This window comes from Stegastes partitus, unplaced genomic scaffold, assembly GCF_000690725.1.
Source record: "Stegastes partitus isolate 25-593 unplaced genomic scaffold, Stegastes_partitus-1.0.2 Scaffold1035, whole genome shotgun sequence".
Taxonomy (NCBI): domain Eukaryota; kingdom Metazoa; phylum Chordata; class Actinopteri; family Pomacentridae; genus Stegastes; species Stegastes partitus.
In genome coordinates, this window is record NW_007578766.1 from 47093 (window position 1) to 73626 (window position 26534).

A 26534-nucleotide genomic window follows, 5' to 3' on the forward strand; every position below is an offset into this window, starting at 1 on the left:
GGAGAAAAAAAGAAGTTCACACACAAAGCCACGCCTGCGCGGTGTGCCTCTCATTACAAGCGAAGTTGCTGCATCTTTTTAGGAAGCTACATGCTTTCTTTCGACACCCAAAGGTCGCATGGTGTCAGGGACGCGCCTAGTCACGGGAACAGACCGGAGCGCGTTCGTGAGGTGCAAGATCGCGCTTTAACAGTGAAGAGTATCAAACAGCGTGCGGGGATCCAGCCTAATGGTTTACATTGGGTCACAACGACCAGTCAATGATTTGCGCCAAGTATCTTTCTTCTTGTCCAGCGTTTATTTTGCAGCCCTTTTGTATTTTGCACGGGGACAGACTGACATAGCAAACTCATCTGTATGGTCGGGCGGCAGGAGCACACAGTATGGTCCGGGAAACCAGACATTTATGGGTGGGAAATTTACCCGAAAATGTGCGAGAGGAGAAAATTATTGAGCACTTCAAGCGGTGAGTACAAACATTAATGAGCACTGTGTGTGTGTGTGTGTGTGTGTGTGTGTGTGTGTTTTGTAACGTAACGAGTGCGCGGCCAGCATCTCTCTGTTGTGTCACATTTTTAGTGAAGTCGGGATGAAGCAGGAGGTTCCCCCCCGTAGCAAAGTCCCATTTGGCAACCGCGCTGTCAGCTAAGCAACAACACTGTGCTGCGTTGGAGCGGAGATGAAGCGACGAGCGCCCTCAGCCACCCAGCTAGCCCGCATATGGCTGTGCCATTTTCACACTAACTTGTCGGCTGGCTGATAACTTTACTTTCGCGTCTCGTGCGTTCCCACCAGGTTGACTCTCGAGCCCGTCCACCTGGCCGCCGTGCAGAAAGCACATTTCCCCGCTGACAGTCAGTGTAAACAAACTTGAGCTACCTGCCGAGCTGCTGGCCGCGGACAGGCTGTGCGTTTAACACGCTGCATCTCTGGCAGCAGACGAGCCGTGTGTGTGTGTGTCGGTGCTTCTCTGCCGCTTCACCGGACTCTCGCTCGGTCAGGTAACCTGTGCACAGCCGGTTAGCATCCAGGTGTAGCCGCACGTCAGAGTGCACAGGGAGCTCAAACCTGCACCTTTGAGTCTCTATAACCTAAATGCACCAGCAGCCAGTGGAACCTGGAAGGTGACGCGACATCACGCCGCCATCCATCTATCCATCCCTCCCTCCATCTATCCCTCCATCTATCCCTCCATCTATCCCTCCATCTATCCCTCCATCCATCCACGCTGTGATTCAACGGGCTGCTGTCCGCTCACTAATGTGCACCAGGAGGCTGCTTGTGTTTACTTTTGTGCCAAACACAGAAAATGGTTGTCTTCGCCACATCAGACCCGCGTTGCTCCCGCAGCAGCCTGCAGCGTGATCCGATGCGAATCAAACCCACGTATCCGCGTTTCTGATCCTCTCACTCGGCCGCTCCGCTGTGCGCTCAGGCGGCCGGTCGGAGCAGACCAAACCCCTGCACCATTTATGGGCTTTTAGCTCTTTGTTGTCTTCCTCGGACTGGAAAAAAAAAAAAAATGTAAATATGATTTTGTGTGTGTGTGTGTATGTGTGCGCGTGCGTGCGTGTGTCTCTGCGCGCGCTCTCGCTTCTCTCTTTTCGGCTGTCAAGGAAATAGCAGCTTGTTCATAAGAGCTGGAGACCAGACTGCTGCTGAAAAAACCCCAGTCTGTCTATATGAGCAGCGCTTTTTGTTGTTGTTGTTTTTTTTTTTCTTTACTGTGTAGGCGTCGCCATTATCGGACAAAAAGCTGCTAAATTACCAGCATTAATCCTATTTTACAAAACTGTAACCGAAAGCCACGTCGTATAAATATATACACCCAACCCCCCCTTTAATTTGTATAACATATATAATGTGATATTAATTTCTCTTTTTATTTACGGCGCAGCGGCTGAACTACAAACATGGTGCGCGCGTGATTCATGCAGCCTCGCAGAACGCGCAATAATGGGCTACCTATATACTGTTTTATTTACATAATCCCGTGCTATGATTATGTTTGGGGGGGATGGTGGCTGGCAGGCTGTCATTGCTACAGCAGAGGGGAAGCTGTGTTGTTGGCGAGTCCTTTTTTTTTCTTTCTTTCTTTCTGTTTTTTTTTCGCAATGCTACCTCAGCTCCAGCGCTCAGCCAGAGGTAGTCGGAGCATGCAGGTGCATGACAGCCCAATGTGTGATAGAAGTCATTGAAGATGGGGGACGGCAGAATGAGTAAGCAGTGTGAACAGCTTTTCTAAAATGGCGTCGGGGGCTGTTCAATGTTGGGAACGGGCATGCCAATAAATTTATAGGCACCCTACTGTCTCTCAGCAAAAAAAAAAAAAAAAAAAAGCACACTCCTGAAAGATCCTCTGGACTGGGAGAGGTGGTGGTGCTGGTGGTGGTGGTGGGGGGCTCTGTGCGTAAAGATAATAGCAGGCTTTGTAATCCTACACTGGGCTTGTAAATTCTGTGTAATAGGCTTCCCATCAGTCAATTGAACCATCACTTAACGAGGCATTTTGTCATTTACAGGTTTATTAAGGAAACAAAGGGATGCTGGCCCTTGTATACATCTATTTTAAACTCCATTACACCGGTAAAAAAAGGAGAATAATGATGTTTTTAGTGTGTCAAATTGCACCAAAAGTGTAATTTGGGGGCATGTAGATGTACAAGGCATTTTAAATCTCCACCATCAGGAGACGTCACATCTCTTTACACGCTGCCTACATGTTCCTGTGTGCAGCTATATGCTTATAGGAGCACCTTCCTCCCTGGAAATGTGCATTTATTAACGTGCAATGTGCCGAGGCTTCAAGTCCAGTTGCTGGGTTACTGTTGCCTCGTAAGAAAGTACCACGGAGCGGAAAGTAAGAGCAGCAAAAAAAAAAAAAAAACATGTTTCCTCCCACCCCTCCTCACACACACACACACACACACACACACACATTTGATTTACAGTGCAGCTTGATAAAGGCATCACCAGTTGGGAAATTATGAATTCAAATATTAATCGTTACCGTTTTCATTAAGAGTTCAAAGCAACGCCCTTGTTTTTATAATTCAGAAAACCCGACCCAGCATCTCTGCAAACGTACTGATCCTGATGTTTCTCTCTCTCCAGGTATGGACGGGTGGAGAGCGTCAAGGTCCTGCCCAAGCGGGGTTCGGAAGGTGGAGTCGCGGCCTTTGTGGATTTTGTGGACATTAAAAGTGCTCAGAAGGCTCACAATGCTATCAACAAGATGGGAGACAGAGACCTGCGCACTGATTACAATGAACCGGGCACAATTCCTAGTGCAGCGAGGGGGCTGGACGATAGTCTGTCCTTAGGCTCTCGTGGCCGGGATGTATCAGGGTTCACAAGGGCGGCGGGGGGGACCGTGTATGGGCCCCCCACGTCGCTTCACAGCAGAGAAGGACGCTATGAACGCAGACTAGACGGGTAAGTGGACAAAGTTTCTCTGAAGGCAGGGGGGAGCCGTGGTTTCTGACAAACACCTTACCTCCAAGCATCTTTCCACTATCTATTCATTTACTGGTTTGGGGTTTTAAAGAGGAGAATTAAATCTAATAGAGATCCCTTGTAACGTCCTCAATGTGTGGCCAGCGATTCTGGATTTACACTCACAGGTAGACACCGGGAGAGCACATCTGTACACAAGTATATCCATTACCTAAACCAATAGTCGTAGTTTGCTGGGGATTATCTTTGCGAGTTTTAAGCATCTCTTTGAGGTGGATGTATCATATGTGGAAAATACGGGGCAAAGATTGGATCTCGTAAAATTTCCCAGGATTATGGGAGATTGCTGGAGAGGGGGAGAGAGAGGGGGAGAGAGAGAGAGAGAGAGGGAGAGAGAGAGGGAGAGAGAAAGAGAGAGAGAGAGTGGTCGAGCGGCCATCCTGGGATTCCCTTAATCTGGAGTTACGTGCCCTGCTCGCTGGATTAATGTCACCCAGTTTTCCTCATGTAACCAAACTACCATATATGTATAAGACACCATTGTCTGGATTAGTCTAATTTGGTTTTCAGTTATCGTGCACCCCTCGTGGAGGTGTTCACTTTGGTCGTGGGCCGGATTCATGTGGATAACCTACACAGGATATTTATTCCCCACTGTTGGATTAACGTTGGCCAGACACCTAAAGGATATGCTATCATGCTAAAGGTATGGGTTGCTTTCTGGGTTCTTTGTTTTTTTCTTTTTTCTTATTTTTTTTTTGGTTGTTGTTGTTTTATTTGGGATTATATCTAAAATCAGGGCATTACAAATTGAGAGCTGGGAGACCTCTACTGGTGATCCATCTCAGTAGAGTCAACAGAAACAAGTGAGCAAATGACTTTTTTTTTTCCCTGCCTATTTTTGTGGAGATTATTTTTTTTTCTTTTCAACGACCAAGACTTGCTCGATTTGCCGAGGACCGGCCAGGTCTCCATTGGATCGTACAAATCAGAGAAGAATGCTGGAAACGGTGACTGGGAAGTTGTGCCGACCTCACTGCTGGAGATAACCTACCTCATGTCTGTGGATTACCTCAACCTTTCCTGAATGTGGAACTATAACTAAACCTTGGATATAATTACGCACAGAATCGAGCTGAACTGTGCTGAACTGCGTTTGTCACTGACTCAGCCAAGGCTCGGACAGCATGCAGGCTTTTCTGCTTGTACAGGAGCTCGCGGACGGACAGCAGACATGAACGCTTGTGAGGTTCAGAACTGGTGCACGTGTTCTCCGCCCTCACCACGAATACAGTCCTACCATAAACAAGAATCTGGATTACTCTTGTAAGACGTCTTCGGTGCTTGTCTGTGGCGGTCAGACTCCCCTCCCTCTTCTTAAGGAATTTGTTGCCGTGCACAGTGTGGCCAACGTGGAATGTGCAGGACTTAAAAGCAAAGATGCAAGACTCAGTTTCTCACACCTGTGAGGGAATCGATGGTCGGCTCATTGAAGACGGGCTCCTGGATATCCTACGTTTGCTCTACCGGACTCAGTGATTTTTCTTTTCCCTTCCACACATTTGGATTGATATGTGAACTATATATGTGACATTTTCCAGCATCAAAGACATCCTAACTTGGATCTGTACAAGGCCAAGTTTGTTTTTAACTAAACCGGACACTTCCAGCTCATCTATGCACATGAGGCCCTGAGGACGAGGATTTCTAACACTTTTGCTTCAGTTTTTTCTTTTTCTTCCCTCTGATACTCAACATTTTTGTCCGTTTTTTTGCTCACAAAGTTCTATCTCCCTAAATTGTATTTGGAATTATAGGTCAAGTTACCACTCTCTCAAAAGGTTGGTATGTCCTGCCCTGTGTATTTTAGCTGTCCTCTCTAACCCCCTAGTTTGAACCCCTGTCTCTCTCCATTTTCCCCACTAACCGAAGTAGCTGGCGCATAGACTATTATTATTATTATTATTATTATTATTATTATTATGACTGCCTCTATATGCAGACATTTGTACCTTACCTTGTATTGTTTTCCTGTTTCCTCCTCTCACCTGACCCCACTTTCAGCTCCTGTCCCCTGCTCTCCTTTTTTAAAATATATATAATAGATCCATATTGTTATAAATGAACACACTGTAAAATGTCCCCCTTTAACAGGCAAAACATTCTCAATATAAGAGAAGCATCGAGTTGTGGATCCTCGGAAAAAGTCGTCCAAATAAAATTCAAAGATTTGTCACGTTTCTGCAATATGTTTAGTGAAATGCACGGGTGGGATTCTCTGGAGGATGTGCTAATAACAGAATAAGAGCAAAAACAAAGGTTAGAAAACAAAATTCTAGTTAATGAATGCAGTATGTGTCTTCCTTAGTGATATAGAAATTAATTAATGAATATCTTACACTGTTTGCTAATCCAGGCTTCATCAAGTCCACAGTTGACGATCTTTTATTACCTAAAAGTATAGTTCCTTCAACATTTAGACAATTATTTACAATCAATTAGTGATTTAAATATGTATATTTTTTGCCGGATCTCCTACTTTTCGCTGCTGTATGTAGTTTTTTAAATGAAATATCTTCTACAAAAAGTAAAACAAATCATCAGTAATGAAACTACAGCAGTAGTTCTAGTAGTTCCAGCGTGAATACGTTGTGTGACCACCTTGCAGTTGGAGCTTTTAAAATGATCTCTGCTTTCTTTTCATGTGACAGGAGTAGAATTTGAAAAATCCCATCATAGGGTGCAGATTCAAAATTAGATCTTTATGTATAAACTCCTGAGAAATTTGTAGAATTTGACCCTCGTAGATGACAGTATTTTTAACAGTTTTTCTTCTAATTCTGGGGACTGTTCCTTTAATTCTTTATTATATGGTTGCAGGTCAGTGAGCAGGATTGGTTCTTGACATCACCGGGTGTACATCAGCCTGATGAGTTACCTTTATATGAAATCTATTTACTGGTTACCCAAAACACATTTTTCCCGTTTGGTTGCTTTATTTCCAAATTCTCTTTCAGTAAAGTTTGGAGGGAGATTAGAAGATGTGGAATCGCATACATGAATAGAAAATGTACCTCAGCATTGGTCAACGATTGGTTTGTTGTAGCTCGTACAGACAACTAGGGGCTCAGCAACTTTAGTTAGCTTTGTTTGCTTGGCAAAGGGATATTTAACAATTAGGTTTTCATAATCCTTTAAATGGTGTGCTCATATTGCTCCGATATGACTGAGCCTCCTCCTTTTTATCATGCCGCTGGAATGCATTCTTATAACGATGCGGTTCACGTAATCCCAAAACGACTGATGCGCTTAGCATACGCCGGAGTAGACTAATAATCAAACACTGATGGAAATTCCTCCCAAAAAGTCTAACCAAATTATTTTTAAGCTCTATGAATAATGTAGAGCCTGATTTGTGTAAAGTGAAATTGAAGTGAAATTGAAGGGTATCTGTTGAGCAGCGAGCCTGCGCCACCAAATTAGCATTTTCGAGAGCATCTAGGGGTCAAGGTAATCCATCAATTTCACAGCAGACATCATTATGCCATAGATGTTATTCATGAATCCAGCACACAGATGATTAAATCAAATAAGCTGAAACAGAACTCGCCCCTGACCTGCTGTACTTTTATGTATAGTGCAGTGAAATACAGACATAGTGGTCGTCTCCACAACTGATTTGCATCATCTCAGCATCCATGTACATCCCATACGGTGTTTTGTTCTTGTGAGGCACAAGAACATCTCGGTTAGCAGAGAGAAGGACTGTAGAAATTATTGCTATATGTTAGTTCAGATGGTAGGGCTACGGTGATGTCCGTAGTCTAGTAAGGTTCCCTATAGGATGGCAATAAAATACGAGTGTGAATCTCCGTTGAGGTCTATACAGCGAATTATTTATTTATTTACATCTGTTGTGAATATACGTTTTGTCAGATGTCAAGGCCAGCTGGGCAATTTAAGAAACTCATCTTATGGATCATTTACCAGAGCGCCTATAGGACATGACAGGACGCCCGTGGTGCAGAGGAACATACTTGTGTCGTAATATATCTCCAGAGAAATGGCGCCATATGTATTCTAGTTGGTTCTAAAGCTCGCTGAGTTGCATCCAGCTCGTTCAGTGGACATTTGGTGTGAATGAGCGAGACTTTAATTATACACTGAAATCTTTTATGCATATTCATTTTGCACAAGAAAACTGGAGCTAAAAACATTAGAAATATATCGTATGTGTTGATTACGGGTCTAATCATGAACATTTGATCGAGATTCAAAGCCATAAATTATTGTGTTGTCTTTTGTATTGTAGTAAAAAAAAAAAAAACAGTCAAGGGCTGCGGCAGACATCTCTTTATTGAGAATCAGAAGTTTGTCCTCGGTACGAATGTCTTTAAATTCATTTGTTTGCCGAAACAGTTCAGCGTCAAGCAAGTCGACAAGCTAGCAAAATCTAGACAGACACATCTTTATATAACAATACAGCCAAACATACAAAAGATGTATATATCAATTACAGGTGAGGAGTTTTAATTTATATCCAGGGAGTAAACTGAGGTCATGTTTTAAATGTTTTCCCATATTTGATATAATGATTTTCACCCCGAGAGGAGATGAAATATCGATTCTTCTTCTTGCATTTTTCTTTCTATTAACAGTAACATAGACATTTTTTCCAACATGAATATTGGAAAAACATATGAACATTTTACACATACAACAAATAATATCGAGGAAGCTTCTCTCTCTGTCTGTCGTTCTCGAAGGAAACTTATTCTGTCTAACTTTAGATTCAAGTCACATAAGAAAAGCCTAATTCCCATAATTCAGTGTTTTATAAGATCTGGAGTAGGAGTACCTTTTTAAAAAATGTTTTGCATCTTCTCACACAACATTGCCCTCGTCTGAAACCTGTCCTACGTTCAGCAAAGCAGTCCACTGTAAATACATACAATCTAAATGGTGTTCTAGTGTTGCACAGGGTACGTTTTTCACCTAATGATAAAAATATCTTTTGTTTTTGACCAAATCCCACTCTTTGGAGAGTCTCAGCATGTTTCCATGCTCTTGTTTTACCTTTATTAAGAATAAAACACAGTCCCCACCTTAAAGCAGCACTATAATGTGAGTTTGTTGTTATATTGAACCATATTCTGCCCCGTGTTGTAACATCACGGCTAATTCGGTGATTATAATTTGATCTGAATTCAAACAGTGGTAATTGCTGTCCTGTCCTGCTCATTATGGTGAGTTTGGTAATACGACGGCTGTAATGACACAGCGGTTGTGTTACCAAATTAAATTCTGATTGCTTTATTCAGAAAGAGGATGTTCAGGTCTGAACAAAATGTCCTTATTAGCACCGTTTCTAATGTGCGTCTTCACAAAAGATGCTTTGAAGAGCGTTTTTTCAGAAGAACAAGTGGTGTCAAATTGTGTAACGTTATAAACAATAGGCTTGTCATAAGTCACCTCCAAAAGCCTTCAACAGAGGCTCTGAGATAAACGATAAAAGCTTCAATAAGTGGCCTTTGTCATAGTTGCTAGATGTTACGAGACCAGAATGACTTGACAATCTATAAAAGCATAATCTGTCAATTCTGCTAATAAAGATAATCTTTGTGCGAGACTGTTATATTCTCCAAATGAGCTTTGAAAGAAGCTTCAGATTTCTCTTCCCTTACATACCAGATGCTTGCCTTTTACTAGAAGTCGTACTGTGATGCGCTGATTGTGTTTTAAATATGATGTTTGGTCTTACAGTAGGAAGTAAGTATTTGTTTGATGCTTCGACTGGGACACTGTTGAATAAAAACACATCTGCATCCCCCCAATAATCAGTTGTAAACATAAAGCTTGTGTTACTAGCTCAGTGTTGATAGGAATGCACGAAAAACTCAATTTTTGTTGTTGCCTGATGGTGGATAAAGGATCAGATACATTTCATCTTCAAATCTTAAACAGTTTGCCAGAAAAGCCGTGTGAGACCTGGTCCTCTGTTGTCTCGACCAGTCAGTATCTAAAGCCCCTTGTAGTCGAGTGTGAACACCAGTAAAGAACTCTGCTCTCTTTAGATTCAAAAATCTGTCTTAAACCTTCTCAGAACACTGCCCCGTCTTTCCCTTTGTCCAGTTATGACAAACCCACCAGAGACGCCTAATAGTTCTGTTTATCCACTGTTTGATGTCAGCAGCTATCTTAGTCCTCTGAGCTGTACCAGTGCTATAACTTGCTTTCTCTTCATGTTTGTTAGGACCGCTGAGAGTCGAGACCGGCCGTATGATCACGGTGCCTATGGACATCATGAGCGTCCCGGTAGCAGTTTTGACCGTCAGCGGCACTATGAAACAGACTATTATCGAGATGCAAGGGAGAGGACTCTCAGCACGGCTGGGAGTGGGTCTGGCACCTCCAGTGGAAGCAGTACAACAGTGTCATCAGGAGTCGGTGGAACTATAGTTAGCGCCGTGGCTGGAAACACGGGAACAAGTGGATCAGCAGGAGCAACGACGGGAGGAAGCGGAGGATCCACGTCCAGTGGGGTCGGCTTCTACCGCTCCCACAGCAGGAGCCCCTGTCGCTTCGAGACACCAGAGCCTCGCTACGAGTCTCGCGCTAGGGAACCCTTTACTTTGGCCAGTGTGGTTCACAGGGACCTTTACCGGGAGGACAGGGGTCGGCGTGGGGAGCGGTCGTATCGACACAGTCGTAGCCGGTCTCCACACTCGACGCATTCGCGAAACCCCTCACCTCAGAGACTGGTGAGTCAGGCTACTCGCCCTCCACGCTCCCACAGCGGGTCAGGCTCTCGCAGCCGCTCCTCCAGTTCAGACTCAGTCAGCAGTACCAGCAGCAGCACAAGTGGCAGGTGAGTGAAGCTCAATCTGGCTGACAAGATTTCTACTCCTGTGCATGGCTGTTGTTTACATTTGTGCATCCCCGTGTGTGGCGGTCTGGATTCAAAATGACTTCCATGCAGGGAAATGGACTGAGATTTCACAGAAGGTTACTGTTTTAATAGATGTTTAATACAGTCTTAAAATAATGCCCTTTCCCCAGCATGGTCCCCATTAAGCTATGCAACTGTCTTTAAGTCAACATCAGTTTTTCCAGATTAGTGAACATGAACGTCATTGGTAAACAGGGACTTCTATCAAGAACGGTTTGTTGCTTAATATATTAAATGCAGAAGCTCTGGTTGGTAGCTATTTCAAGATAATATATTTCCTATTACTTTGTCATTATGTCTATTTATTTTGCAATCCTGTTTGGCATTTTATGGAAAACAACTCAAAGTATTTTTAAAAACAGACATTTGCTACTTTGCAGATGGACAGATTGTTTTTACTATTTGTTGATTGTTGGACGGTGGTTTCCAATAACACGGCCTAACTTGGAGCCTATTACTTCTGTTTACGACATTGTAATAGTAGTAGTATGTATGTACTTCTTGCTTCCTTCAAGGAAATTCTACTTTGCCCCTTTTTGTCTAATCATTAGCGAATTCGTCAAATTACAAGGCTATTGACGGAGTGGTTGATTGCTGGTTGGAGTCGAAGTCTGGAAAATGACCTTTGATGCATGTAACTGCTGCGATGACACACTTTTCGTGTTAAGATCTGATCTGAATTGATTTATTACTGCTCTACATACTTTGGACTGGTGCACTTTGCTTAGACTCCTTTTACTGTGAGAGTTGTTTCTGTTTTTTAATATGCATCCGTCATGCAGCTTACACACCACCATAGATGCGGAGCTTACATTCCGATTATTTCTTCAGAATGCTTTGGACAAAACACTTGTTTGTCGTCCAAGAAACTCTGTGAACGAAGTAGTATTTAAATTTTAAAAATATGACAAGGGTTTGGTTGCTGGTGAGGTCTTACACACCCAAGTGCTATCCTTTGGTGGAGTCAGCTGCATGCAACAGCCAAAATTAATGCCATAATTGCAGTGTATGTATGTAATTCAGATGTGTTCCAGGCGTGCTGTGAGAGCGGTTTTAACTCTGCTGCTAGAAACAATTGTTCAGCATTGCAAACAGTGGCGGTTGGTTTTGTCGTGCCAGTGAATGTGGTTTGTTTAGAATTCGATATGCTAATTCAGTCGTTTTGTGCAGAGCTGTGTGCTACATCTCCCATTGCAATTATGTCCTCTAAGATTCTAAATGCAAAAAAATAACAAGATTAGATGAGTCAGTTGTGGGGTAACTCTGCAGTGGGGGATTTACTCCATAAACGCACCCCTCTCCGGTTGTTTGTTTCGTGTCTCACTGCATCACCTTTGGACACGGCACCGTCCGTGGCTCTGAATAACACGTAGCGACACATGTGGTCTGACGAGGAAGTGCTACGGGGGGAATTTCAGGAGACGGCTGCTATATTTTTCTCACTGCCTACCTCGGTGTATGGGCAATGGCTCCCCCCCTCCGTGAGATCCAGTTGGAACTGGAAATTTCTGGCCAGTGCTGGCTGCCTGCCCACTCCCACAGGCCAGGCTCCGTCAGCAGCACTTCCGGGAGTGTCTGAGCGCAGGAGGAGAAAGTGAGAAGGAAACAAACAGCAGAGGGCCTAGAAAGCTGAGACAGACATGGGAATCGCTTGAGAAAAAAAGGTGCACGAGGCTACCGTGCGTTCGCCACTTGCCAGATGCACCACGTAAATGTGAAACCAGGAGTAAAGGGGTGTGTTTCTACGCCGCAGATGAGAGACGGTGCATTTTTTAAACAGCAGAATGAGCCGTTCAAACCACATGCAGTCCATCTAGCCTTCCTCGTTTGAAGCTCAGATGAAGCACATTATTTCACCTTCACGTCAGTGTTTACAGACATCATAGTGGAGCTGGTCTGAAGAGCAAATTCTGGTCTCCGGGTATTCGGCCCAATTAATGACGAATATCCTGAATATTTGGGGGCAGGGGCGGGGGGCTGCTGCGTGGTGGTGGTGGCAGGTAAATATTCGGTCCGACGGGGCAGGAGTGAGCGGGCGTTTCCACCATCAGTGGCAGTGGGGAATATTCAAATTGCTATCCCAACACCAGCACCGAATAATTGGATATTCGGCAATTCGGGTCCAGCTCTGTATAATAGTAGCTCGGTTTAAAATACACCATGTATGTATACCGTACATAATACATAACATGTATTACTGAGTATGAACGATTTTTCAGGGCCAGATCATGTCGGGCGTAACACACTCCTTTAGGTTTGTTGAATTAGTCTACATCAAATATTAGATCATATGAAATGATGATTGGTAAGTTAATGCAGCAACAGGACACAAATAACAGGCTTTTAACCACAAATCTTTAGATGAAACTGCGAGGTTTGCTTCGACGGCTAAGCGTGTGTTCCTCTTTTACTACAGTGATTCCAGCAGTAGCTCGAGTGACGACTCTCCGGCACGCTCGGTGCAGTCTGCTGCTGTTCCTGCACCCTCAGCACTTCCTTTATCCTCCCTTGACAAGGATGAACCACGTAAAAGCTTTGGCATCAAGGTCCAAAATCTTCCTGTGCGTTCTACAGGTTAGTTGTGTGACGCTCCAGCAGTGTGTGAGCACAAAAAGCTTTTTTATGCATAAACTAATATCCATGAATTTAAGGCAATTTAAAAAAATATATATATATACCAATAGTTTATTTCTTAACATATTACTTTTTCATTTTTTAAAATTAATTGTACATTTGATTGGTTTCCTTCAGATACAAGCCTAAAGGATGGTTTGTTCCATGAATTTAAAAAGCATGGGAAGGTCACATCTGTACAAATCCACGGAGCTTCAGAGGAGCGCTATGGGCTTGTCTTTTTTCGCCAGCAAGAGGACCAAGAGAAAGCACTTGGAGCATCAAAGGGGAAGCTTTTTTTTGGAATGCAAATTGACGTCACAGCCTGGAATGGCCCTGGTACGTACTACTATTTAACTCTATTTGAGGAAAACATGAATCTTGTCAAATCCAAAAGCTCATACTCGGCACTTTTCAGAGACAGAAAGTGAGAACGAGTTTCGACCACTGGATGAGAGGATTGATGAGTTTCATCCAAAGGCCACAAGGACATTATTTATAGGAAACCTGGAGAAGACCACTACTTACCATGACCTACTTAACATCTTTCAGCGGTTTGGAGAAATAGTGGTAGGTTATTGATGTGAAGTGGTTGCGAATCAGACCATGTGCAGTGGTTACCATGCTGCACACTTTGAGATGGTCATGTGTACTGACAAAGTATTTTTTGTTTTCATTTTCCCCACAGGATATTGACATTAAGAAGGTGAATGGAGCCCCACAGTATGCCTTTCTACAATACTGTGACATTGCTAGTGTCTGCAAGGCCATAAAGAAGATGGATGGGGAGTACCTTGGTAACAACAGACTAAAGGTAAGACTTACATTGATTTAATTCTAAATCTTGCTTTACACCATTACCACATTCTTGTGTTTCTTAATCAAACATAGTATTATGTATGAGAACTATTTCTATGAACTGTTAAAAGATAAGAGAACTGCCATTTGACATTTTATTCTTTCTTTTTCAGCTGGGCTTTGGAAAGAGTATGCCTACGACCTGTGTTTGGTTGGATGGATTAGCATCAAACACAACTGAGCAGTTTCTGACTCGTCACTTCTGCCGCTATGGACATGTTGTCAAGGTAAACTTGTTTTATTTTTCGTTATCATAGTTGCCCTTTGTTCACTTTGTGGAACCATGGGACTCTAATTTTCTTTCCTATGTGGTTCGCAGGTTGTTTTTGACAGGATGAAAGGAATGGCCCTCATTCTTTACAACAACATTGAATATGCTCAAGCTGCTGTCAAAGACACAAAAGGCTGGAAAATAGGGGGCAGTAAAATTAAGGCAAGCTAAAATATTGCTTTACTCTGAAATGATGTTATCCAATATCTATGTTCTCAGAGGTTGATGGTCTGTGCCATGGCAACTGACTTGCCTGTATTTTCTTCAGGTGGACTTTGCAAATCAGGAAAGTCAGATGGCTTTCTATCGTTCAATGCAAGCGTCTGGGCAGGATATTCGCGACTTTTATGATATTCTCTCTGAAAGAAGGTTTGTGCATTTGACTTAAAGAACAATAGTTTTGCCTCTGTACTGTCTATGACTGAAGCTAAAATAATTTTGTGTTGTTTCTCGGCAGGGAGGATCGACGAACCCAATACGAGTTTCAAGCAGAAAGACAATATTATGAAAACGTACGAACACCAGGAACATATACTGAGGATCCACGGCGTAAATACCCTGCTAGAAGTCGGGAGTTCTACACTGAATGGGACCCATATCAGGGAGATTACTATGATGCACAGTACTTTGAAGACCCTCGGGAATATCGGGAATACAGAGCTGACCCTTATGAGCAGGACATTCGCAAATACAGCTATTTGCAGCGAGAACGTGAAAGAGAGCGGGAGCGCTTTGAAACAGATCGTGGACGTGATCATGGGAGGAGGACCATTGAGCGTAGCCAAAGCCCGTCTCACATGACCACTCGTCGTCCTGCTAGCCCCACTGCATCTCCTTCTCTCTCTGAGAGGATACCAAGTGATTCAGACCGACGTATTTGTTGTCGATCATCTGAAAGAAGCGGCAGCTGCAGTTCAATCTCTCCACCCAGATTTGAAAAACTTGAAAAGACACGCTCTGAAAGGTATATTAAAACTGAAAAACTTGAAAAGGATCGAGTTTTTGAAATTGAAAGAGCGAATTTAGTTGAAAAGGACAAGAGGACTGGACGAAAAGATCGAGGGGACAAGGAAAAAAGTGAGAAACAGAGACTGAAGAAGCTTAAAGTTGCATCACCTATTACACAGACCTGTGAGACTGAACCTGAACTTGAAAGAGATGTTAGCCCTGAGTCTGTTCTTCGAAGTAAGACCAGTAAAATCCCAAAGGAAAGCTCGAGCAAAGGAAGGTTAGACCTTCTTCCTTGTGTGGTGCAGTTAACACGTGTTAAAGAAAAGGAAGGAAAATTGATCGGTCATGCTGTTCAAGAAAAACAAATACAGAGGGGTGGGAGTGACAGTCCTAGACTGGCATCACCTACAGCTGACCAGAGGAGTCCTCCATTCCGCACAGAATCGTCAAAAGGTGATATCTCTAAGCACGGAAAGGCGCCCAGAGACAAAAATGTGCACAGTTTAGTGGAGATCACTGACAAGGATGGTAAAATCAAATCCAAAAAACATGGGAAATCTGAAATGGAATTTGACAGTGGTATTTCTGTGGATATTGACCGTTTAGCTGCAAGGAAAAGACGTTTTGAAGACTCTGGGAAAACTGACAGACAAAAGAGAAGCAGTGAAGAAGACCTTGGTAGACCTGGACTTTATAAACTGTGGAACAATACAAAGGAGACAGATTTGGATAAGAATCTTTTGCTAAGAGGTTTGCATAAAAAGGAGCACCACAAGGACAAATGTGTTCGCATGGTTTCAGTTAACAGTCCTAAAGATGGACGAGACTGTGAAAGCAACTCCATGGGCCTTCCTCTGCAACGACAGTCACAACTTGACGAGCTGCCTGAAGGTACTACCGATCAGTTAGACTCTTCATACCTCAAAATGGATTTAGAGGGCTCAAAAAGTGAAAACAGCTCCAGTCTCACAAAGATGTCTGATGATTGTAGCCTTGATTTGGATGAATTAAAAGAACAACAGAAACAGGGTTTGACTGAAAATGAACAAGGGAGGGGGAAATGCAGAGACTCTGATGACGGAGAAGAACACTTTGTGCACATTGACCAGACCAATATTTGCACAAAGCAGAATGAACAGAGTCGATGGCTCCGATCCAAACTTGGCGATCCTGATAAGGTAGTCAAGTTTGAAAACCCACCAAACAATGAGACTCATGATTTTGAAAAGGATTACATCCTACATGATGTTGGAAAATCAATTCAGGATATGGCCAGTGAAGACTTTTCTTGGTGTAAACGAAAAAAATTAGAGAATTTTGACTTTGAAATTCTCAGAGTAAAGAGAGACCGCAACTTTGCAGGTTCCCAAAAGCTGAGTGAAGACATATACAGTATACCATCTTCAATAGGAGCTGGTCAGTTTTCTGAAAACGAAGAAGATGAAACTGCCCAGATTTCTGTGTCAGTTACAAACAAAGTCAGAAAATCCTCTCCAATGACAGATGATAAATTTTCACACACAGAGTCATTGAAGAACAGCTTGGGCCTGACAGGCAGACATTTTCAGTCACCTGACAACGAGCTCCCAAAACGTAAGACATCCTTGCTCGGATGTGATGAGGAGTTAATGCAACATTGGGAAAGAAGGATAAAGTCTGATTCACTAAGAATGGAAATGACATTCCCTAGTGATATTTCAAAACGTGAAAGCATCCGCAAACGCCTTGGCCAGGACTTGGAACCTGGAGAGGTGCAGTCTGATTCAGATGATGATGGAGAAAGCAAACATATCTCTCCCAAGTCCAGTAGTTCCTTGTCTTATATCCTCAGGGACCGTGACGAGAGGATGACGGACCTGAAGCTCTCAGGCTCCTTGGAAAAGAACAAGTTTTACTCATTTGCTTCAGATAAAACAATAACTCCTGATACAAAGGCACTCCTTGAACGAGCCAAGACATTGTATTCATCAAGGGAAGATAACTGGTCCTTTCTTCCTTCGCGCTTTCCAGCCTCCCACAGCTGTTCTGATAAGGACAAGGTAGAGTTAGCACCTCGACCTATTCCTTCTTGGTACATAATAAAGAAAAAGAGTCGTACTGACTCTGATGAAAAGCTGCATGATAAAAAGGAAGAACTTAAACCGCAGGACCAAGAGCGCCAGGAATTGTTTGCCTCCCGTTTCTTGCACAGCTCAATCTTTGAACAAGACTCCCGCCGTTTGCAGCATCTTGAACGTAAAGACCAAGATTTAGAAACTGGAAGTGGAAGGCCCTTTACTAAGCCAGGTGCTACTGAGGCACAGCCTGAATCAGGAGGAGGTGACATCCCACAAGAGCCCATAGTGCTTTTCCATAGTCGCTTTTTGGAGCTTCAACAACAAAAAGACAAGGACCATTCCCCACCCGATTCTGAGAACGATTCAATCGTTGTGGAGATTAAAAGAGATGAAGTTCAGAATTGTGATAATCTGATGTCTAACAAGGAGTCTGAGCTAGTACTGAAGGCTGATGATAAATCAGCCACCTCCCCAATAACCTGGACGATTGCACCGTTTGTGCCCTTCCCAAAATTACTGTCTTCACCGGAAAAGAGAGAAGTTCTGACTCCATCCTCAGATCAGCCTGTGTCATTTGTCAAAGAAGAGAAAGTGGAGCCAGTTCTTGAAGTATCCTCATCTCATGCGCTTCCTGTGGAAGACTTCAAAGCAGTTGCTCCTAAGCTAACCATAACGCCTGCATTTGTCCTTACAGAACCAGAACATGATGTTGAAACAAAAGCAGAACTAATTGAACCCAAATTGAAATGTGGTGATAATTTGACAGTGGAACGTAACTTTGCTGTTGAAGATGAGCCTCTCACTCCTGGTGGTTCCTTCAGTGGTTTTGAAAGAGAGACTACAGAATTTGCTTACTCTGACTGTTCAAAGATTGAAGAAAAATCAGAAACTGATAAGACAGAACCTGAAATTGAAAACCAGGAAACAAAGCACTTTGAGGAATCTCAAAAAACTGAGACGGACAGCGAGGCATGTATGCCTCAGCTAGAGGCTGAAATAAAACCATTACCAAACCGCAGACAGCCAAAGAGTAAAAGGGCGAAAACTTTGTCAGTACTGCGTACTACACAACCTTCCCAAATTGTCTCTGCTGAAAAACCTGCAACACGAAAGAGTGAACGGATTGATAGAGAGAAACTCAAAAGGGCCTCATCCCCTCGAGCAGAAACACCGAAAATATCATTTGAGTCTAAAACCACATCTAAGTCACCAATACATGCTTCAGATTCTGAACAAAATCTTGAGTCAAGTTTAATCCATGGGAGAACTCGTCGGAGGAATGTGAGGTCAGTCTATGCCACGCTACACGAAGATGACCAAGGTGGCAAAGAGGTAGTTGAGTCATCACGCTGCATGCGCAAACGGGCTGCTGACAGAGAACCAATACAGCCAGAAGTTCAAATTTCTACCAATGCCAGGCGAGGACGCCCACCTAAGAGAGGTGTCAAACGAAGTGAAGATGCATCACCAGTGAAAGTGGATCAGAAGAAAATTATGGAAGAAGACACAGAGGTCAAAGAGGCCTCAAGTACTGTAGAGGCTGTGAAAGCCTCTGAGGGATGGCGTTCACCTCGCACTCAGAAAGTTCAACAGTCACCACTAACTTCATCTGCTCCAGTTAACAAGAAAGGAGGTAGAATAGACAAACCATCTGGGAGCACAACACTGCTAGCTGAACAAGCTGATATGGCAAGTCATGATGAGTCTGACCTTAAGCCTAAAGCTGATTCTGAACTGTTTGGCAAGTTATCAGAAAGAGTGGAAAACTCTAGCTCACCAGTGCATAGAAAAGAAAAAGATTTAAAAGAATCTGGAGGAAAGAAATCTGCTGATGAAGATATTGAAAAGATAGATACAAGCTCCTCTGAGAGGAGACAACAGGCTGAAAAGACTGTTAAAATAAAAACTCCAAGGTTGAAACGAAATACCAAGCAGCTCCCTGAAGAGAAATCACACAGTTTAAAAAATCTTGAGATCCGTGTAAGTGTTGATGACGTAAAAGGTTTACTTCGTTCAGAGGATGATGAATCTGAGACTTTTGAAGGTGCTACTATAACAAAAACCAAGACGGTAGTACAAGAAAGTGAAGGAACAAAGATAATAGGCTTTCCAAAAGAATCCAAAGAGCTTGGTACACAGGAGAAAGAAGATATGCTTTCAGAATCTGAACTACCTGCGGACCCAGCTGCACTATTGGCACGACAGATGGAACTAGAGCAGGCAGTTGAAAATATTGCCAAACTTACTGTTGAGCAACCTCCTCGACCATACAAGGAACCACCTTCAGAGCCACCTGCTGTACTGCCTCCTGTCATAGTCGAACCAGAAAGTGAGGTTGAGGAGGAGAAGCGGGCAAATCCTGCAAGTGAAACTGAACTTGCAGCTGCCATTGATTCCATAACAGCTGAAGAAACATGTGGAGATGCAGATGGGTTTACATCGCCTCCGACTTACACTGCTCTTGTTCCGACTCCTGAATCCCTAATATCATCCTCCTCCTCCAATGAGATTATGGAACCTGAAACACACATGGTGATCAACAATATACTTGCAGGGGACTTAGATGATAGCCCTTTAACACCAAGCCCAAAAGGTCTAATGGCAGAGTCTAAGTCAGCTGAAGAACCCATTCTAGTTGAAACACCCAAGAAAACAGGCAAAGTTAGAGCCAAAACCCCGAAGAAGTCGAGAAGTCGCAAAGGTGCAGCTAACAAGAAAGGGGATGCTGCTGAAGAGGTATTACAATCAGAGCCTTCCCCAGTCAAGTTACCTGAGTCAATCCCAGAGGACCCAGAAACCATTAATTCAAAAGCAGTTACTGTTACAGCTGGGGCAACTGCAGCAGCTTCTGTGGTCACTGCTGTTGCAACTTGTAGGCGTGACGTTACAAGTGCTATAACTGTAGACACGCCCAAAGAGGCAGAACAGCCAGAAGTTGAACAGCCTGTACCCAAAGAATCGGCCTTTCATTCAGGCACAAGCAACAACTCCAATTCTAAAAAGCATCCCCAAGCAGCAGAACCATGCACTCCTACGTTTGCTCCTCCTGCTCGCCCACAACATCTGTCCCAGTTTAGTGTACCCTTGCTGCGGCCTGCCAAAATGCCACTTTCACCTGACTGGCCTCAGAGATCTGAAGAAAGCAGAATCTATGTTGCTCCTTCATGTCATGTCACAGTGGTGACTCCTTCTATACCAGCATCAACTGCACTTGGCACTACTTCAGCAAATCCTCCAATGCCCCCTGACACCAAGGCCTCTGATATTGACCCTAGTTCAAGCACCTTAAGAAAAATCCTAATGGAACCTAAGTATGTGTCTGCATCAAACAGCAATTCTATACCTACCACTATGGTCACATCTGCATTGCCAGATCCTTCACGGATGTCAGAGAATGAAAATCCCTCTGATACAGTGGTTTCAAGACAGTTACATCCTGAAGAGAGACCTCCATTACCACCCCAGCCCATACACCATAAACCATCTCCACTGACAGAGTCTCAACAGAACTGTGGAGACAAGACCCAGCATACAGTTATTTCTCCTGCTACCTCAGTAATAAGTCGAATTCCAATGCCTTATGATACAGAAGAAACTCCACGAATTTCCCTTAGCAACCGAAGCATTGGCCTATCCATTCCCAAGCAAAAATTTAGATCCAACTCAAATGAGAATAATCGCTGCCATGGCATGGATATAGTAGAGGGTAGTGCGAGAGGGCGCTCTGTTGTGGAGACCACTCCCTATAATGCAGGCACCAGTCCTGGCCTAAGAGTCATTACATCAGAGGGTGTTGTTGTTCTCAGTTACTCGGGTCAGAAAACCGAAGGACCTCACAGGATGAGAGCCAAAATCAGTCAAATTCCTCAAGCCAGTGCTGGTGATATTGAGTTTCAGCAGTCTGTGTCCAAATCTCAGATAAAGCAAGACCCGCTCATCACATCATCCCAGTCACCTACAGCAAAAGTAACCCCAACTCCCTCAGCTTATGGGCACACAGGTGTTCTTTTGACTGGACAGTCCTATAACTCTCAACCGGTCATTTCCAGTACCAAGCAGGAGAGCCTTGGATGTGACAAATCTGAAGCTCCATATCACACAGCATCCCAGGGTGGTGTGGTGAAGATGTTTCAACAGCCAGTTAGTTCCCCCCAAGTCTTGATGTACAACCAAGCTGTGATACAACAGCAGCATGGCAAGCGAGGGCTGGGGACAGAACCTCTACCAAAAAAGATGGACATTGGCAAAGCTGTCCAGCAGTCTAACCTTAGCCCCGTCATGAGTCCCCACCACCCGTCACTTTCTGGAACCCGCATGAGCCCCAGCCCAGGCATTGCAAATGATCGGTCAACTCTACACCTCAAGCAAGAACCCCAGTCTCCACGAACAGCTGTTCACTCTCCTTCACCCTTTGTCAAAGCCTGTCCTCCGAGCAGTTCGCCTATCGGAACTTCTGTTGTTCTGGGTCACAGCATGCCACCAATGTCTACTTATCATTCTAGTATGCATCATTCACATGCAGAACAGTCCTCTGTCATAATTCAGCCTCACAGTGTCACTCAGTCAATGGCTCATGAAGCCAGAATGAACACCCCACCAATATCTGGGATAAATTATGGAAGGCGAGGCGATTCCCTTTCTTCACCCCACCCAGGACCCCCACAGCGCTCAAACACGCCGCAGCCTAATGTCATTCGTGATATGGTACTCCAGTCTCATTCCAGTCCCCAAGGGTCAGTGTCAGGTGGAGGTGGCAACAGTGTAAGTGAAGAGGAGCCCAGACATTTTAACCAAGCCCTTAGTAGACCTTCGGTTTCCCAGCTCCAGTCCGATGTAATGATGATTCACAGTGATCACAGAGGGCTCCACCCAAGCATACGCATGGACCAGTACAGAGATATGCACCAGCGCATCCTCATGCACCAGCAATTGGGAGAGCAGGCTGCTGTGGAGGCAAGACAGTCACGCAACTCGGAGACGGGAGCAACGTCTTCAAGCAGCATCTCTGGGCCTTCAAAGAGTCCTATACTGGGAAAGACCATAGAGCTTTCAACAAAAGAACCTCTTAAACCACTAGAAGGAAAGCTGATACATCCATCCTCCAACGAAAGTAGAATCCGGGGAGTCCATGCATCCAGTCCTGTCATGGTGTCTCCCCACCCTCATGGAGTTCAGCTGATGCATCCTGGAGGTGCAGGCTCCTTTCCGGTTTATCGGGACATGCGGGGCTTCCCATCCCAGTTTCCAGGACACAACCTGGCTAACCAAGGCATTACATCTTCACAGGTTACTTGATATGCTTTTATTATATGTGCAAATACTTAAGCAATTTTATGTAGCACCAAGGTATAATTGTGTTTTTAGGTGAAGGATCACATTTATATACACATGCAAAATTTGTATTGATCTTTTATTTTGTTATTTATTTTTTTATTCAGGTCCCTCCAGAGCCTGAGCTGGGTAACAGGGGTAAAATGTCTCAGTCACACGGGGGAGGAGGTGATTCCAAGCCTGAGAGCTCCCATCTTCGCCACGCTACCTCTTCGGACCTCTCACACATTTCCAGAATAACAGGGGATACAGTCTCGCCCTCATACCAGTCTCCCATGATGTCTCCTATGGGTCTTGCTCACAAGCCAGATCTGTCTTTACAGAAAGGCCCTCCAGCCTTCCTCCCTACTCCCCCAGCACTACCCCCATCGAGTTCACTACAGCCACGGTCTGATGCTAAGCTGGAACATTCAGGACATCGTTCCATTGACATGGTGCAACTTTTGACGGTAGGAAGATTGATAGACCAGCAGTGTATATGTACATGGAATGCATTTTCACGACAATACCAAAAAGATTATATGCTCATAAACACTTGTTGTGTTTCTTCTGTGCAGAAATATCCTATTGTATGGCAGGGCCTGTTGGCACTGAAAAACGATCAGGCTGCCGTCCAGTTGCACTTTGTTTCTGGCAACACCATGCTGGCCCAGCGCTCCCTGCCACCCCCAGAGGGAAGTTCTCTTCTCCGCATTGTCCAGAGGATGAGGCTCGAGGCTTCCCAACTGGACAGTGTGGCGCGCAGAATGACTGTGAGTATTTTGTTTTTACTACCTCTTAACAGCTTATTCTATACCTCGTGTGAACATATTTTATGAAAGTCATCAGTATGAAGAACTTGTTAAAGTACATGGATTACACCACATTACAGTATTGCAGTTATCTTTGTTCTAGGGTTGTGTTCTTTGTTTACATTTATGACCAAAAATTATTACTCTGGCAGGTGGAAAATGACTATTGTTTGCTCCTGGCTCTACCCTGTGGTCGAGACCAAGAAGATGTCCTTGGTCAAACCCAAGCCTTGAAGAGTGGCTTCATCACCTACCTGCAAGCCAAACAGGCAGCTGGCATCATCAATGTGCCCAACCCTGGCTCCAATCAGGTCTGTGGTCATTTTAACTTCTTCTGTCTTGCCTTCTTCAAGGTTGCCCCTGTGTCATAATGAAGTACTGTGTCATAAAGACGTTGTTTCCTATCTCATCACTTTTTTTTTTGTTTTTGTATATACAGCCAGCTTATGTGGTGCAGATTTTCCCACCCTGTGAATTCTCGGAGAGCCACCTTTCACGCCTGGCCCCGGACCTTCTCAACAGCATCTCCAGCATTTCCCCTCACCTCATGATTGTTATTGCCTCTGTTTAATTACCTTCATATTTTTCCAAACAAAGCCAACACCAGCCCTTTTGGACTCATCCAGTTTGTAAACTGGAATTGCCTCATATTTTTATGAGTTTGACTTTTTTTAGAAAAAAAATCTCATTTAGCATGAGCTCACCTTTTCTCCTTCACTTCACCAAGTCCTTAAGTCACCCAGTGATGATGAATTCCAAAAACTCTACCTTTACGCGGAGGATATGAAGGGTCGAACGGGAATTTTTGACGATCACTTCTGATTGCTCATTTCATTTTTGCCATTTTTGGAGGTGTTGTGCATAGCCTTTTCTAATTCATAGCATTCATAAAGCTATGGATGGAGACCTTCCAATGGGATATTTTTTACCTTCATAAAAGTGATTGTGATTTCTTTTTTTTCCCTTTTTTTTAAGACAATGTGAGAAGTCATTGCACTATGTTAAGCAAAAATTGTGAACTCTGTACAGATTTGAGTATACGATGATACATGTTATGGAATTATTCTCGTGATCAGTCATGCTTGTGCAAGATAATAGAAAATCACTGACTGGAAAATGATCAACAATCATTTCAGCCTGATCGATCATCCTGCTTTCGCTCCGCCACCATCAGCAAATTTCTACTTCATTCCCGGACTCAACTCTCCATCCCGAAGTGTTCCCTGCCCCAGGAACACGTGAGGGGACGTTTAGAGTTGTACAGTTTACACTCAATGCCTCAACAGGGGACTATATAAAGAATATTTAATTTGTTTATTTTTGTTTGCATCTTCTTTAAACCTAAGGGTATTGTGGACAATTGTGAAACTGTAAATATTATAAATATTTAAAGACTGAAGCAATGTGGAGAGACCAAGTGAATTATTTTACACGACAGATCATCAAATCTTTCTTTCTTTCTTTCTGAAGGGGCAAGAATGGGCAACAGTGAAAAGGATCTGTACAGGATCCCTGAGTGATGTTCTATAAAAAAAAAAATGTTCATTGATTATGTGCCAAAATGTCTTTTTGCAAATGCTAAACACGCGCAATGTATCTAAAACTACATTTGATGGGAACCTATTTTCATATGTGACTTTGTATTTTGTCATTCAAAGGACAGACTTGATTCCTTTTTTTTGGTATTGTTCATCAGCCCGGTTCTGTTACGACAGTGCTTTTACGTTATGAAAGCGTAACTTCTTTTTGAAGGAGCTGTTGTACTGTCGGGGTTGCGTTTCTCTTATGTATTCCTGTTTTCCTTCTCCCCTATGTGGTCCTGTACTGCCCCCTGCTGACAGAAAATCACTTTTAATTTTTTTTTGAAGACTGCACCCTGAGGTCATTGAAGTGCAAATTTCGTGCCAGATGTGCTATAGCATGCTTTATTTTGAAATCTTAAAGGGTAAAGTAGGATCATAAAGGCAAAGAATGTGACTTAAACTTGACATCATGCCGCTAATGGATGTGTTTATCATCTGTCTCCATCCCTCCCCTTAACTGTCTTCTTGAGCCAAGCTGTAAATAATAATGTCCTTAATCTGTGCTCTTGTGTATTTTTCCCATTTATAATTGTCTTTCTTCAGGGTCTTTATTTTTGTTTTGTGCAACAAAACAAAGCAGTCTGAAAGAGACGGGAGATGAGGTGTGTGAAACCGATGCTGAAAGTAAAACCATGCTTGTCAGTTTTGTGGTGTAAATATTTGTATGACTGCAAGCTGAATACTCTCATGGTTATGTTGAAGGCACTTATAATTTTGATAAACAAATTAGAAGAAAATACAAAAAAAAAAAAAAAAAAGCCCAATCTTAAAACGGTGATTAATATGAAAACTGTCTTTTGATCAATCTTCATTTTGAGTGTATTTTGCTGTTCCTCCATGAGGACATTTTAAACTGTAAAATAAATGGTTGTTTAACTTACTTCTGAAGATCATTAAATGGTCCGTAACTCTCTGTCTGTGCTTTTGTGATTTGTGAAGCTGAAGACGCTCCGATGCAAACCGGTGAAGGAAGGTTTCTCTTACTGCAGTCTGTGATCTGCAGGATCCGACCTGTTCAGTGTCTTAATGCTGTATTTTCCTGCCTCAGCAACGTTTTCCAAGGATGCAACAGTTTAAATAGTCAAAATTCTTTACTTTGCATGTCATCGCGTTCTGTGCTGCAGTTTTTTCCACCATCAGAAGATGTCAGTATTTGACTTCAGTACAAACTGAGCTTCCAGATGTGATGCCGTTTTAGAAGCTTGCATCCGGCAAACAGAGGAAACGGTTTGAATTTGCAATAGAACAGTTTGTTGTTGGATGTGGTGGTCCTGACTTTTTCCTAACGTAGCTGAGTTTCCCAGAACATAGTTATCATTTCTCCATACCTTCTGAATTGGAATGTGTCAAAGAGAGATGTGCTCTATAGGAAGCAGAGTTTGCAAAGTCCTAAAAATACCTCCAAGCATGTAAGTTGCGTTCGTTTACAGGCAGCAAAACTGTAGTTTAACAACTGTGGCCTGCTGCAGAGGGACTGGTGGTGGATCTTGTGTGCATAAACATGTCTCTTGTTGTCTCACTGTATCTGTACTGTTGCACGTATTGAGGATGCAGGTCATGTCCTCTTGCATAATGATTACACAGAAGTGCTGATAAAAACTGACTTCAGCATTTCTCTACATGTAAGCAAAACAGGTGTGCAGAAGAGAACATTCAAGATTTTCTAGCAGTGCA

General features: G+C 43.4%; 1 protein-coding gene across 1 annotated transcript; it reads left to right on the forward strand.

The window, feature by feature from the left end:
- Positions 1-173: 173 nt before the first annotated feature.
- On the forward strand, positions 174-25773 carry spen (spen family transcriptional repressor). Its single transcript, XM_008295262.1, has 15 exons — positions 174-466; positions 3115-3435; positions 9710-10324; positions 12822-12979; positions 13157-13357; positions 13437-13588; positions 13707-13832; positions 13990-14103; positions 14196-14309; positions 14416-14516; positions 14605-22441; positions 22594-22935; positions 23044-23238; positions 23430-23588; positions 23717-25773. The coding sequence occupies exons 1-15, from the start codon at positions 384-386 to the stop codon at positions 23846-23848; spliced, it is 10650 nt and encodes a 3549-aa protein (XP_008293484.1). The 5' UTR covers positions 174-383; the 3' UTR covers positions 23849-25773.
- The last annotated feature ends 761 nt before the right edge of the window (positions 25774-26534 follow it).

Bases quoted from the DNA above. Each gene is read 5' to 3' on its own strand.
- spen (XM_008295262.1), top strand. From the start codon at position 384: ATGGTCCGGGAAACCAGACATTTATGGGTGGGAAATTTACCCGAAAAT. The intron at 3,436-9,709 runs GTAAGTGGACAA...CATGTTTGTTAG, and splicing joins TATGAACGCAGACTAGACGG to GACCGCTGAGAGTCGAGACC. The intron at 22,442-22,593 runs GTTACTTGATAT...TTTTTTATTCAG, and splicing joins AAGGCATTACATCTTCACAG to GTCCCTCCAGAGCCTGAGCT.